This window comes from Anser brachyrhynchus (assembly GCF_964034855.1).
Source record: "Anser brachyrhynchus genome assembly, chromosome: 1".
Taxonomy (NCBI): domain Eukaryota; kingdom Metazoa; phylum Chordata; class Aves; order Anseriformes; family Anatidae; genus Anser; species Anser brachyrhynchus.
Genome location: NC_137694.1, coordinates 140,609,889 through 140,623,860, shown reverse-complemented (window position 1 = coordinate 140,623,860; position 13,972 = coordinate 140,609,889). Strand labels below are relative to the sequence as shown.

The 13,972-nt window shown below is 35.5% G+C and overlaps 1 protein-coding gene across 3 annotated transcripts in view; it reads right to left on the bottom strand.

The window, feature by feature from the left end:
- Positions 1-13,972, bottom strand: part of HERC2 (HECT and RLD domain containing E3 ubiquitin protein ligase 2) — a 111,552-nt gene that overhangs the window by 49,816 nt on the left and 47,764 nt on the right. For all 3 annotated transcript variants that reach the window (XM_080585489.1, XM_080585491.1, XM_080585490.1), the window contains exons 26-45: positions 13,787-13,937; positions 12,973-13,187; positions 12,249-12,381; positions 12,012-12,139; positions 11,701-11,896; positions 10,892-11,028; positions 10,260-10,433; positions 10,042-10,178; positions 9,789-9,940; positions 9,164-9,355; positions 8,231-8,418; positions 7,542-7,734; positions 6,781-6,963; positions 6,027-6,211; positions 4,227-4,374; positions 3,937-4,133; positions 3,483-3,713; positions 2,668-2,803; positions 1,956-2,099; positions 34-176 (exon numbers count right to left, since the gene is read on the bottom strand). In XM_080585489.1, coding sequence (XP_080441615.1) covers positions 34-176; positions 1,956-2,099; positions 2,668-2,803; positions 3,483-3,713; positions 3,937-4,133; positions 4,227-4,374; positions 6,027-6,211; positions 6,781-6,963; positions 7,542-7,734; positions 8,231-8,418; positions 9,164-9,355; positions 9,789-9,940; positions 10,042-10,178; positions 10,260-10,433; positions 10,892-11,028; positions 11,701-11,896; positions 12,012-12,139; positions 12,249-12,381; positions 12,973-13,187; positions 13,787-13,937 — 3,363 coding nt within the window. The remainder of the gene's footprint in view (positions 1-33; positions 177-1,955; positions 2,100-2,667; positions 2,804-3,482; positions 3,714-3,936; positions 4,134-4,226; positions 4,375-6,026; positions 6,212-6,780; positions 6,964-7,541; positions 7,735-8,230; positions 8,419-9,163; positions 9,356-9,788; positions 9,941-10,041; positions 10,179-10,259; positions 10,434-10,891; positions 11,029-11,700; positions 11,897-12,011; positions 12,140-12,248; positions 12,382-12,972; positions 13,188-13,786; positions 13,938-13,972) is intronic.

The following is a 13,972-nucleotide window of genomic DNA, read 5'->3' as shown; positions in this document are numbered from 1 at the left end:
AAGTTAATTTTTAGCAGAAAAGACAGACTCTACCTCAAGCTCTTGTTTGTCAAATATTGCTTTCACAGGTGATGGTTGGGTAGCAGCTGTCAAAAGTTGCTGTAAAAGTATCATGGGAGGCTGAGGTCCTTCAGGAGACATATCTCCTATGTCAGGAGAGGCAGCTGCTCCATCCTCTTGAAACAAAAACATTATTTTAACCAAAACCATGTAATACCAGTCCATCATAGGACTTATTCTGGAGCCAGAGTAAGTCATATCAGTAGATCAAACATATTGTTACTTCTCATATATTTCTTCTCCACAGGAAGCACGTGTTTAAGATTAAAACATGCGTGCTACACTTCCGTACAAAAAGCGAATGAGAAAATTGTAGATCATGAACGCTAGTTTTACAAAAATTCACTAGAACATGTCTAGCAGAAACTGCTCAAGCAACTTGTGAACCAACCTTGTTACAAATTTATTATACAGAGGTCCACAATAAACTACTTTAAGATAGCTAACAACCTCCTCTCATTGATCCCAAAACCATGGTACCTACTTGCTGGACTAAGTCATCTCCTTCTCTAATACACCTCATGGGAAGAGCTCCCAATAAGTATTCACTGCCCCTTCAAAAGAATATACCTTCTCTGAATCAACTGCCTCTCAATTCTGCCATTTTTATATTTTACATTAGTGTTGGCATAAACATTCATGTTTCCTCAATCTTTACTGTGGTATTTTAGAAGTGTTCTCACTCTTAACTCCAGAAAAAAAAAAATCATATTTGAAACAATAACAGAGCAGCTACAGTCATCATGCACTTAATGCTGTCTAGGTTTTTTTGCTTGTTTTTAATTTTTTTTTTCCTGCCTTAAAAAACTGACGGTAGAAGTAAAAAAAAAAAGTTCAATTTCTGTAAGAAAACTGATAATTCTGCTGACTTAAAATTTGGTAACTGAAAATAAAACTAAAAATATACAAACTGAACAAACATATTCATATATTTAAAGATATGCTTCAGAAGTTCCCAAAAGGTTAATATAAACTAGAAGGGAATTGATAACTATACAGAAGGACGGCAGAGCTACTTCCTTTATTTTTAAATGTAAAATGAATGTACATAGAAAATTAATTCAAGTTAATTAAAACTATAGTTCCTTAAAGTCCTCTTGAGGTTCTGCTCAAGATGTTACACCTTGGTACCTGTTGTTCCGGAAACTGCAAAGCATTTGAATTCAAAGGACTAGTTAAATGACATTTCATACTTTAAGCTTTGAAACATAAAAAGCAAACACTGCAAAAACGACGTAATACTTTTTTTTTTTTAATAAAGAAATTCTGGTCTAATACTAATTATAGAAAACCTACGAATTTAGCTAACTCCAATATTTAAACTTCAAACACTTGACCCACTTATTTTGCAAAGCCAAAGTTAAAAAGTCGAAGTGTATTTGTGATGGACACACTCAACTCCTGCACGTGACACAAGTCTTGCTCGGGCTTATGAACCACAGTAGGCCTCAATGTGACTATTCCCTAAACTGGACAACTCATTAATAATAAAGCACCTGGTGAATGCTCACAGCCATGACCACAATCAAAAGGGGTACAAGCCCCAGAACAGATGACCAACTGAAAACCCTTACAAAGAAATAAAGAATTGCATTCAGAGGTCAAAAACAATGCAGTAAGACTCTACGTTTGACTATGAGCCAATCATTTTATCCTATAAATATAGCAGTCAGAGAAAGTTTAATCTCAGCTCTCCTTGCTGAAGCAGCAGGGTGCATGTCAGAGATCTCCCCTTGGGTAGGGATGCCTCTCAAGGTTACTCCTCAAGGTCAAGAGATCCTTACTGTGCTTGATGGCGAGTGAAACTTAAATCTTTAGAAGGTACTTAATTTATATTAATAGGTGCTCTAACACCTAAGCAAACAGTAACACACTCAGATTGCATTTCCAAATACCTGCAGGATTTAACGCACACTCCTGAACAGCTGGCTGAGATAAGATCTGCCGTAGTGTATCCTGATGAGAGAGCAGAGCTCGGCCTGCTTTCAGTATGTACAGCTTTAATTGCTGGCATCTCAGCAGATCCAAATCCACTTGACCTATCGGAAACATAAAGCAGCCATTAGCACTGTGAATCTTTTGTGTTACAGAAGAAAGGCTATATTCATACAACCTCAGTCCAAAAATCAGTTTACATCTTAACTCTGTATGAAAACTTGTGAAATGCTATTGAAGTATGAGTTACTTTGGACTGTACCTGGATTAGAAATTTGCACACATTCTGTGATGTATGATATTAAAAACACCACCTTCCTGCTTTTCACACCTTGGACAACCATACAGCTCATATATGGTACAGTAAGTGCAGTTAAGATGCTATATGTAGGCAACAGTTCAACCAATTCAACACAAGAAGACCAACCCCAAACCATATTTACATTTCCTCACCTAAGTGAGAACAGTATTCCACTTGCAGTGCAGGGAAATTCTTCTCTTAGCTAAACTAGTCTCATAAGTGCGTATTATTCAATGTCAATTAAGAAAAAAGGTAAGGTTACAGAATTATTTTTTTTTAAATATATGCTTGCTCTTAACAGTATTTTTCCCAGAGAGTATCAAGCCCTTTAAGAAAACAAAAGCAAAGACAGCAAAAGAAAAAAAATGTACCTGAAAGACCCTGATTGGGAGACTTCATTCTGTGTTTTTCTATTTTACTTCCAGCCAGATTTACTAGTTGAGCCCAAATGGATAGCATAGGTTCAGTGAAAGGCAAGTTGTTTACATTAAAAGCCACAACTGGAAGCTGCAGACAGGGAGAAGAAACAGACAAATACAAAAAAAAAAAAACTGGTAAGCATTTTACAAAATTCTACAAAGTCGTTCAGATGTTTGTATCATTATTAACTGAGGAAGAGAAAAAAGTAGTACCTGGTCAAGAACAATAAAACAAACAACTGGAGAGGATTTCTGTTCCCTATCAAGCTCCTAAACTTGCATTTGTACCACATAATCCCAGACATACTTAGTGAAGAGGCAAGACAGTTAAAGCAAGGAAGAACTACGGTCCCTGAAGCAGACCAGGCACTTCGGCTGTGCTTTCTGTCAAGTCATGTTAACCAGTTTGAGATTAAGATTCAAGTGAAAACATGTGAGAGTTTCTACATTAGTTAGCAAATAAAATGAAAGACAAATAAGCAAGCTGTTCTCATGTAAGAGATATAAATCATGTTGTCAGGACTTGGAATTCTACAAGTCGAAAAACTTCAGCTCAAATACCCTCTCCTCACCTCCCCAACAAATGAAGGCATTAAAGACCCAATAGAGGCTTGCATCAGTATCATCTTAGATTAGCATTCAGAGCATTGCAGATCTTGAATGTCAATGTATTAACCAATGAAAAGATTTTCTTTGCACCAAATTGAAGTTTAATTTCACAAAGCTATACCTTTCCCTGTATTAAAGCCTCAGTAAAACTAACTTACTGGTTTTAGTTGGTTCAGAGGGCACACTCTACATGTTCGCATGTCATAGAACTGCACGGTGATTTTCCCTTTCGGGGTGATGCGTGTCACCGTGCCTTCTCCAAATTCGTCATGAACCACTTGACCACCCAGTCTCAAGCGACTGTCTATGCCACCGATCACGGCTAACACTGCCATTAGGCCTCCCACCTCTGGATTCTCGGTGTCAGGGAAGTAGTCATCCAAAAGAGCCTAACAAAGAACAATAAAGTTAACTGTAGGGAGAAAACATACTTCAAACTGCTTCAAAATACAAGGTCAATTAAACATACTTCAATTTAAAGATTACGAAACAAATATATATATACACAAACATAAAAAATGGTTTCAAAATTAAGCTTAATATTGTTTACATTTATTATTTCAAAATAAATATTGCTATAAAAATGAGCTTATTTTAAAACGTGGAAACTACCCCTTCTGACTGTTTTCCTGCAAAGATGTGGGTGATGGAGGTTAGCTGAGAGTTGATGTACTTGTTTATGAGTCCATTCCACTGGCTTAGCGAATGGAGTGTCCTCAGCAGTGCCACTATCTCTTCTGCTAAAGTACTACTGTGAGTTGCAGTTAGAGATGCTTGGGGCCTGGCCTTTCTCCTTCTCAGAGTAGATTCTGAAAAGATGAAGAAATTGCACAAAGTTATCAATTTAATGCATGCATCTCCTATTAAAAAAAAAAAAAAACACTGGGGAAAATTTCCTCTACCTCTGAGTAGTGGGATATCTGAAGAACAAGTACTAAGCAGGCTGCCTAAAAAACCAAACAGTTTTTCCACAAGAAATTTCATGTCTCTCGCTCGTTCATTTTTATCCCAGGATGGAAGTACTGCTTTCAATAAATGTACAGCAAGAATCTAAAAAAGAGAACAAAATTGTTATTCCATTCTAAGTCCCCAAATATTACGAAAATTCTCAAACATTAAATACAGAAGAATATTTAACAAGTTAGCCTTCCTTTGCATTTTTTTTTTCTACAATACCAATTTCTCTCTGGCTAAAAAACTTACAGAGCTACTGATTTTCTGTTCATTTTGCTAAGGAATGTGTTAAAAGAAATTGTGCCAGTTTGAAGTCAGGAACAGTTCTACTGTCACATTTTATAAGTGAATCCAGCCTCTGCAATATTTAAGACACAGACACACACACACTGGGAAACAATGTGACAGACTAAATCCCATTAAAGAAAATCTCATTAAGAAAAACAGAAATAAAGAATGGAAACTGTTCCGACTACAGAACTGGAACTTAGCACTAATACGTATTTCAGAATGAAAGTTTCCAAGTGTTCTGCAATGAAGGTATGATAATTTAAAAAAATATGAAATGTAAAGCTGAATGATACAAGACCGTAAAAAACAATCAAAGTGACACCCAAGAGTATTTACTATGTAACTAAAGCCTCTGAAACAGTGTAAAAAGAACAGGCTACCTCTCTAAAATCTAGACAATTCTGCGCTGACAAGGAACATGGGAAGGCACAGCTATGCAGTACCAGAGAACATGGGGTTGCACAGTCTGAACAGGAGTATTTCAGGTTTCAAGTTTCCTTATCTTCTGCCCAGAAGACAAATACAACTGACCAACAGCAGTGAAGAGAAGAATCTCTCGTTGCAAACCTCTTTCAATAATACAACTTTTTAAAACCTGAAGGTCTCATCTTGGCACTAAGCTAAATGCTGGCACGTGAGGAATGTTCATTTCTCTCGAGTATTCCGTGAACAGCACAGATAACTATAATGCTCTAAGTCCTGGGTGATGAGAGAAGGCTCACTAGATGAAAAAATACTGACAAGAAATCACTGGAAGCTTGCAAAAAAGAAAGTGCACAGGCCTTTACGATACCAGATTTAAGTTAAAAAAACTCTGATATCTCAATCAAGGAAAAGATTAAGATTTCTTGATCCCTAAATCTTAAAATTTGGAAGAGTTATTCCATAATAAAGGTGCTTTTCAATCTCAGGAAAAAGGCATTAAAAGATATTAAGAAAAAAATAGGAAAAAAGACAAAAATATACCAAAATTAGATGCAAAGATGCAGCTTTTTAAAGACTAATTAAAACAGTAACAATAGTTTACCATGGAAGGAAGGACAGTAGATAATACATAACTTGATACCTTTAAAATGAAATCGCACCTTTTTCCTAATCATTTTTCTCTTTTCTCTTTATTCAACTTCTAGCAAATGTTGCATGGGCTCTCTAGAGCATGTTTTTGGAACTCTGTTTTGACCTCACAACTGCACAAAATTTTCAGGCTTTTAATGGAACAAGGGAGCCTTAACTGCTCTGAACAGTCAAAATCTTGACAGATATTTTACAATGTTTAAACAATGAATCCTAAATATAAAAAGTTAACTTTTTTTTTTCCAATTAATCAAAAACTTGTTTAAGTACATTTCCCACCTTGTTTCTTTTTACATGCTTTTTTTTTTTTTTTTTTTTTTTAAGACAACTAAAATCTACTAAACTCATGGCCTATCAAAGTCATTCGGAAATGCATACGTTACCTGTCTTTGTAGTGAAGCAGCAGTGAAAGACTCATGCCCCTCAACAATTTTCATTAGCAAAGTTATCCACTGAGAGGTACTGAGAGTGCTGCACATCTGAGGCATGAGTGCTATACTTCGAATGAATCCGAGCGTGCACCAGCTCCTATGCTGTTCTTTATAAACTAATTTATTTGGCAAGGAAGCTAAAAATAGAAAGACATACATGTAACAGTTGACTTTTCCATCAGCTACATAATTCTGTGTATACTATAGGCTTGGGATTTTTGGACAAAACATAACACTGAGTTGTTAAACTCCTTAAGGAGGAGGAGAAGCTAGGAACTTCAATTTTACAGACTGTGACTAATTTTCTTAAATACGCCTCCAAAACAATTCTCATCTTTATATTGTTTCCTCATTTCAAGTAGTTAACAGCATTACTCTTGAAATTACAAAGCTAGGAAATGAATATGATATACCCAGTCACACTGCTCCCCCCAAACAGAAGACAACTGCTAAGAAATTCATTACCTAAAACAATTACACATATATCCTAATGCTCAATATCTCACAAACTTCTGCTACTTCTGCTAATGTTCTAAGAAAGCTCAAGATCATTTGTTGTTTTTGTTAACAATTCAAGTTTTTAAGGTTCAAAAATGCATTTTCTATTAAAAGAATAAAAACTAGTAACAAAAGATTTACGAAGTTCTAAGAACAAAACACAAAACAGAAGCACACAGCTGAGTCAGACTACGTTAATATAACATACCTGATTTATCTATTGTTCCACTCTCCACAAGCATACGGAGTAGGCCACACAAAGTCCTTGTAGCATCACTTTGCATGACTTCAGCGTGGACACCAGCAGAGAGACACAGTGTCTGCAAGAGGTTCACGGTACTTGTCAGCATCATGGAAGTAGGGTGAAGATTTCTTTCAACTTGTTCTCCTTCTGAAGGGAGACACAAAAGGCAAAGAAATACAATAATACCAAATCAATCTATTTCATAAAAAATTCTGAAACAAACAAGATGTTAGCAATTCACGGTAAATATTTTCTTTAGATGATTTGACACGAAGAAGATAAGGGATAAGTATAAACCAAGCATTTTGTATAAGTATTTTCAATTTATTCTCTGGCAGTAAACTATTCAGAAGAAATTCAGAATGCAGTGCTGAGAATAGGTAAGGAAGTGACTAGACCATATAATTAGGCCACGTAAAATCCAAACTTTAGAATAGCATTAGAATAAGTTCAAACATACCTCCTGAGACCAGTAACAAACTATTTCACTTGGGTAATCATGATTTCTTCAGCCCATAAATACGCAACAAATATGATACTAAGCTTTCTATCCACCTTTCTCGTGATAAATATATTTTAAGAAAGATTCTAGCCAGAAATCTAGACCTATTAAATTAGCCGTTTTGATCTAGCATTTTCTCGTGAAAGCAGCGTTTTTCGTATTATAAGATGTCAGTTTTGGAATTCAACTAAAACCCTGCCTTCAGTTTGTTTTTTGTATTTACCAGAATCATCCTCAGTGTCTGAATCCTCTGTTGTGGGCTGTGCTGCCGGTGGTGGCTCAGCTAGTTTGAGATCATATTTTCCCTCCTTCCCCATTCTGTAAGAATTTGTGCTTCCGGTGTCCCACTGTACTCTAATCCAGCCATCTTCTCCCAGTTCTCCAATCACACGACCCAAACCCGGAGGGGGCCCATCCTGACAAAAGAGAGAGCCTCAAGTTATACAATCAACAACATTATTTCACACTCAAAGTTCATAAAGTAATAATTCTATTGCTCTTTTTTGCTGCTAACCTAATGGTTAAGTAGCAAACATTCAATAACGTTTTAAAATTCAGCATAAAGTTGGAAAACATTTCACAGTCTTCTAGAGAAATTATCCCAGTGAACTCCAGCAACATTTATATTTTAATCTTTATTCTGCAACATACTATGTAAGTACCACACACATAGTTGGAACTGCATAATCTTGTAGCAAATTTGATCTAATTTCATTCTAAATCCCAAATCATAACATTCTCACTAGAAAAGGAATTTTCATCTCCAAAATCAAAATTAAACAAATACTAAATCTATTTTATGTTAACTCTCCAAGTTAACTCTCCAAAATTACCATTAATGTTTGAACATTAAAAAAAAAACCACAAACTTTAGATTTTAACACACCCAAACCTGTATGGAATAAGTTGTACCTGATCACCCCATTTCCAGTCTACCCCTCTCACCACCCTGGTACCAATTTTCATCATGGCTGCCAACTCTGGTCCAGAAACAGGGAGCTGAACTGGCGTAGTTTCCTTTCTTGACTCTTCTAGGACCGTGGCTGAAGCTCCATGAGAAGAAGCAATCATATCTTCTTCAATGTTATCAGAACTAGGTCCTTAAAAAAAAAAAAAAAAAATAGCATCAGCTCCAATTTTTTTTATAAGCACCCTTTTCACACTTACACCTTGCTGAGCTTTTAGAAAAGCTGAGCTTTTTACAAAAATAGGATGTAATGATTTTGAATGCACAGTGCTTTATTTTGAAAAGTGACGTTATAATGATGAGGCCAATAGCCAAGTGGTTCTACTAACAGAACTTTTTTGGGAAAAACTTCATATGAATACTCAAGTTAAGTAAAATAATGAGTATTTCCTATTGTCTAGGAAAACCAATTTTAAAAAAGCAGGAAAACTTGAATCAGGTCAATAAAACACAAAACATTTTGTAAAAACTTTAATAAAGAAAGCTTCCAGTTTAAATATACAAACTGGGAATGGTTTTAATAGGTAGAGCAGACAAAACTGAATGTATTGCGAGTATTGTTTTTAATGTTTCCACCAAAACTACGTTATCACTCCCAAATTATGGCAAAGAAGGACCAAGGCAAAAGCTTAAGGAAAAAAAATCACGACTGAATAAAGGCTGTAATCAAACTGACTTCCCTCTCAATCACATTTACAGTTCTTTTTTTGTTGTTTTTCTTTTTTGGTTTTCTTTTGGAGGTGGGGGGGGTAGTAGTATTAAAGGTGAACAGCTTAAAGTACTACTTTTAAGAAGCAAAGTCATTCTGTAATTTGGGTACACCAACATGTAAATTTTATTTCTTCCAAACAAAACAAAACCAGACTCAGACTTTGTACCTATCAGCCGCAGTGTCGTTTGTGTCAATGCTAGCATGCCAGAGTTGAGGAGAAGGCTCAAGGTATTAGCACCATGCTGCAGTGTCAACATGTTGAGCATGACCAGCAGGAAACGTGCTTGTGGAATAGTTCCAAGACTTGGTCCTGCTGGATTCTCATTAGTAATTGTTTGCAGAGGAACAGGCTGCACACCTAATTCAGAAGTAATATAAGTAACAAAGTCAGTTGACACTTAGGAAGCTACAGTAAAATATAAGCTACAATAAAGTACAAATTTATTTGATTGTTGGCTTAAAATATGTCTTGATTCCACACTTGGCTTTAAGAATTTACAAGCCGAACTTCCAAGAACTTCTTACATCTTAGATTTTCATGGTAAAATGTCACTAATGAGTAATCAAATCACCTGTTGCTGGAAAACCAGCAACATTCTCAAACACTGAAAAGTGAGTTGGGGGTGGGGAGACAACAGACAATACACAGAAAGAAAGCCAAAATATTTCTCAGCACAAAGCAAGGGAATTAATTTTAGAATTCCAATTACTGGGAACTTCAAAGAATGTAATGATGTTAGTTTAAAACAGCTTTCTCCCCGGTCAACAGCAAGAAGAAAAAAAGTATTCACCTAATTCCTTAAATTTCGCATTGGCATCTAACAAGATGTTCCGGACATTCTGAATAGCCCATGCATACAACTTTCCAAAAGTTACTTCTAGGAGCATTCTGTTAAAAGGTGGGATGAGATCAACATCCTTCAAGCAGTCGGTAAGAGGTTCCCTACAGATAAGATAAACAACAACCAAAAAGTAAGTATTTTTTCCCCCTCAATGAAGAATTGTAAAAGCAAAATTTAAAATTAAAAAAAAAAAAAGTTTTACCCTATATTAGCTCCTTCTGGAATAAGCCTCTGCCATCCACAGAACATAGCATACTGCACAGATGGGAGCAAAAAATTCTTTGTTGCCAATTTCAGAATAGTATCTATTCCCTCCAGACGAACTTCTGCTCTTTCCAGCTGCAAAAGGTAAAAAAAAAAAAAAAAGTTATACTTACGTTGATTGCTAATACGTGAATGCCCATTTTCATCCAACTTTACCTGCTTTAATAAACATTTCCTCATTTTTTCAACATCTACCGGCTCTTCTTTAAGTGCAAATTCAACAATGGTGTTAAGGAGGGCAGACTGTGGATACAAGCCTTGGACATTTTGTTTCAGCCATTTGTACTTGTGGACACCTGTAACTGTACTCAAAATTGGCTGCCACTTATCCTGTAAAACAGGAAAGTAGCATGTTAAACAAACTTAAATTACTGAAAACTCAAGTTATTTTACATAAAAACGGAAAAAAATCTTCAAAGACAGTGAAGAATTTAACATTATTTCTAACTCATTATCTTGTTTGCAATTGCTACACACAATTTCAAATGCATTACTATTCAAAAAAGTAGTAAATCATCATCATTTTATGCTGAAATGAAGATTTGAACACTAAGATTATCAATAATCTTAAAATTTGAGAAGGTATATCTTTACATATTCTAAATATGCATGCAATACAGTAGACAAGATTATTTTCTATGAATTATTCCAAGTTTCACTAAAACAATGTGCCATACTTAGTCACATGTCCCAAACAATATTATCAGAATATTGACAATTTATTGCAATCATCGCTTTAGCTAATATTTCTTCTTGTTTTTATTCATAAGATTTATCTGATATCCTACCTTGGGTGATTTGATTGGTATGGGCCTTTTATCTATAGGTACAGGACTGTGAGGTACAACACAGGTTTCTTCTAAATCACTCTCTTCATTTCCAATTTTGGATTCTTCTACATCAGCAGATTCAGATTTTTTTGGCACTAAAAATAAAAAATTACTCCTTTGTGTAACCTGGTAGCATTTACAGTATCATATTTTTAGATTTGGTATTTTTAGGTTTGCAAAATAATACAGAAACATAATGTTCATACAGAAACGGCAGAAACATAATGTTCATACAGAGATGTTCATACAGAACATTTAAGATCTTTTAAGATCTGCCTGGGATAAAATGGAAGGGTACTTCAGGTAAACTCTAGGTCTAGCTGTTATAAAATAAGCTCTGGTAGTATCTGCAATATGCTTATATCTTTAAGACAAACTTCAAAACCACCTGAGTGTTTGTTCATCACATAATTGATTTCCAGTTGAACAGTTCTTTGACTACAATTGCTTTAATACAACATGATTTTTAATAAGGTACTACTTCCAGTTAAGCTGTACTAAAACCAATTCAGGACTGATAGTGATGGACCATTTTAACATGCCAGAACTCAAAGAAGCATGCCTCACCTAAACTTGTCTCTCTCATTTGCCTGCCTTTGCCCTAGGAACTAATGTATAACCATTGATTTTGAAGTCATGGAAATGTAACAGAAAGCAAGGTTTTGATGTTTTAGCTAACAAAAAATAGTCTCAAAAACTGGAGTAAACTATGGAATGAGCTTAGTTTTCCCTCTTTCAAAGAGAATACAATATTAATGTTGCCTTACCTCTCTTTTTCCTTTTTTCTCTAATTATTTTCTGAACTACTCTCCGCCATCGGGGCAAGGAACTCAGAAGTTTAAATTTAGACATTATAGAGAGATCATTGCAAACTGCAGGACGTAGCTCGTTGAACAAGAATCTCAAACGCTCAATGACAGGAGCACAAACCTCCTTGTAAGAACGCCCTTGTTCTTGATGGGTCTATAAAAGGCATTGAAAGATTAAATCACTATGTGGTATACAATTAAAAAAGAAAAAGCAACTTTTTAAATAAAACAATTCAAATAATCTAAATTTCAGTAGGTAAGAGACTTACCTTAATCAGTGAGCATTTTGCTTGGTAGACAACACGACACACGTCCACTACAGACTTTGGTAAGGTTTTGTGTTTTACCTGGTCAACTCCAAGGGTACCAGGATGAACAAGAGACAATGCCACATGACCTTAATGAGAAAAGACAATTTCTGAACATGCATTTCCAAAATCATAAGTAGTAAAGTTTAAACCAGTACAAAACGTATTCTAGAACAGCTATACCACAAGCCTACCTACCCAAATCTTCATGCTTCAGAAGACAACATAATAACAAGCGTCCTACTTCTTCCACAGGATGTTCAGGAGGGAATGTGATTGGTGTTGTTAAGTGACACTGTTTACAGTATCTCTCTATTTGACACAAGAAGTCCTACAAAACCACAAAAAAAAAAAAACACTATTTAGCTTTGTTTTGGAATACAATGAAAGGATCCAAAATACTCCAGCCAGCATTTAAATAACACTGAGTAACTTCCACAACCTAACTAGATAGTACTCAGAAATCAGAGACACCACAACACAGTATACAACTACTTAATACACAGTAATTACAACCCAATGCTACAAAGAATACTTTGTATCATTCTTCTTGTAAAAAGACCAACACAGCTACAGGTAACAATGCTACTACTATCTCTGGATAACTGGAAGTGAGCACATTCTGTCAATACTACTAAAGCCTAATATCACACGTAATGCATTATTTATTCTTTCTGTAAGAACACACAACGTTTAGTTCTCCACTCAAAATTCAAAAGAAAAACTGTACTGTTAAGCTATCAAGTGATTTTTTATCCATTAATAGCATTCCATCATTCCTTTCACAGAGACAACAGAAAAAGTTATTTCAGAATTGCTCTACTGTAACTTTTGGAGGATTTGCACAACAAAACTGCTTCGTGCCACCACTATAAGCCTTCAGCAAAACTTTTTTTTTTAAACAGAACAATTGAGGGCTTACCTTCACAGTATGATCCTGAATATTATTATCTGCAATAGCTTGGAGAAAGGGTTGTGAATGGTCACTCAAAGTTAATCGATGTGAATATAGTTTTGATTTGTTTGGGGTTGTGTTCCCAGGTGAGCTGCAGTGGTCTTCATCTTTTTCCTCATTGTAACTGTAGTGAATCTGACTAGTTTGCAAGCCTCCAGAAAAGATAGATGACTTCAACCATTCTAAAATAAAGAAAACACAAATCTATATTCTGATGAAAGCTATTGAGACTCCACAAATCCCGGAAATGAAATGCATACACAGCTCCAAACAGAAGGTTTAGCAGCTCTTCCATTTGCTGGAACATTTTCAAACTAAAAAAAGATTCTACAACTAAGAAACGATCAAGTAACAGGGCAGTCACCACCTGTTTACAGATGAGAGGGCCTTCGTCATTTTTCTGTGATTAATATGGAATTATACCCTCTATTCACAAAATAATGATAGTCAACATGGAAAAATCCAGCACCAGATGCTTCAGGCACTCTTATTTGAGTACTCCATTGTGAGTTAACTGTGCTATACAGTTACCAGTTAGATATCCTTCTCTTTGAAAATTCTCTGTACCGTGTATATTACAAAATTCTAGATATGTAGTTGTTCATAATTATATCATAATTCCTTTCTAAATCTTGCTAAATTCTTTGGCCTCACTGAGTGTGGTAATTAATATTAAGAATAAAGAACTTCAGTTTTACTGTCCTCTGAAGAACTGAAGATGTTATGTTAATTTGGCCTTTTCTGGTATGCTTTGACAAATGCTACATGAAGTTTCGCTTACTGGCACATTCAACTTCCAGAGGAGAAAGCGGTGTACTCATTGCCAGGTAGGAAGCATGCAGTCCAAGGAGAAGACCCAAATTTCTTTCTGTGTCGATTAGAGGTGATGACAAAGTACTGAGATCTGGTGTTGTAATCACTTCCTGGTCAGGCTAGGAAAAAGAAAGATGAGTTGAAAGCTAGAATT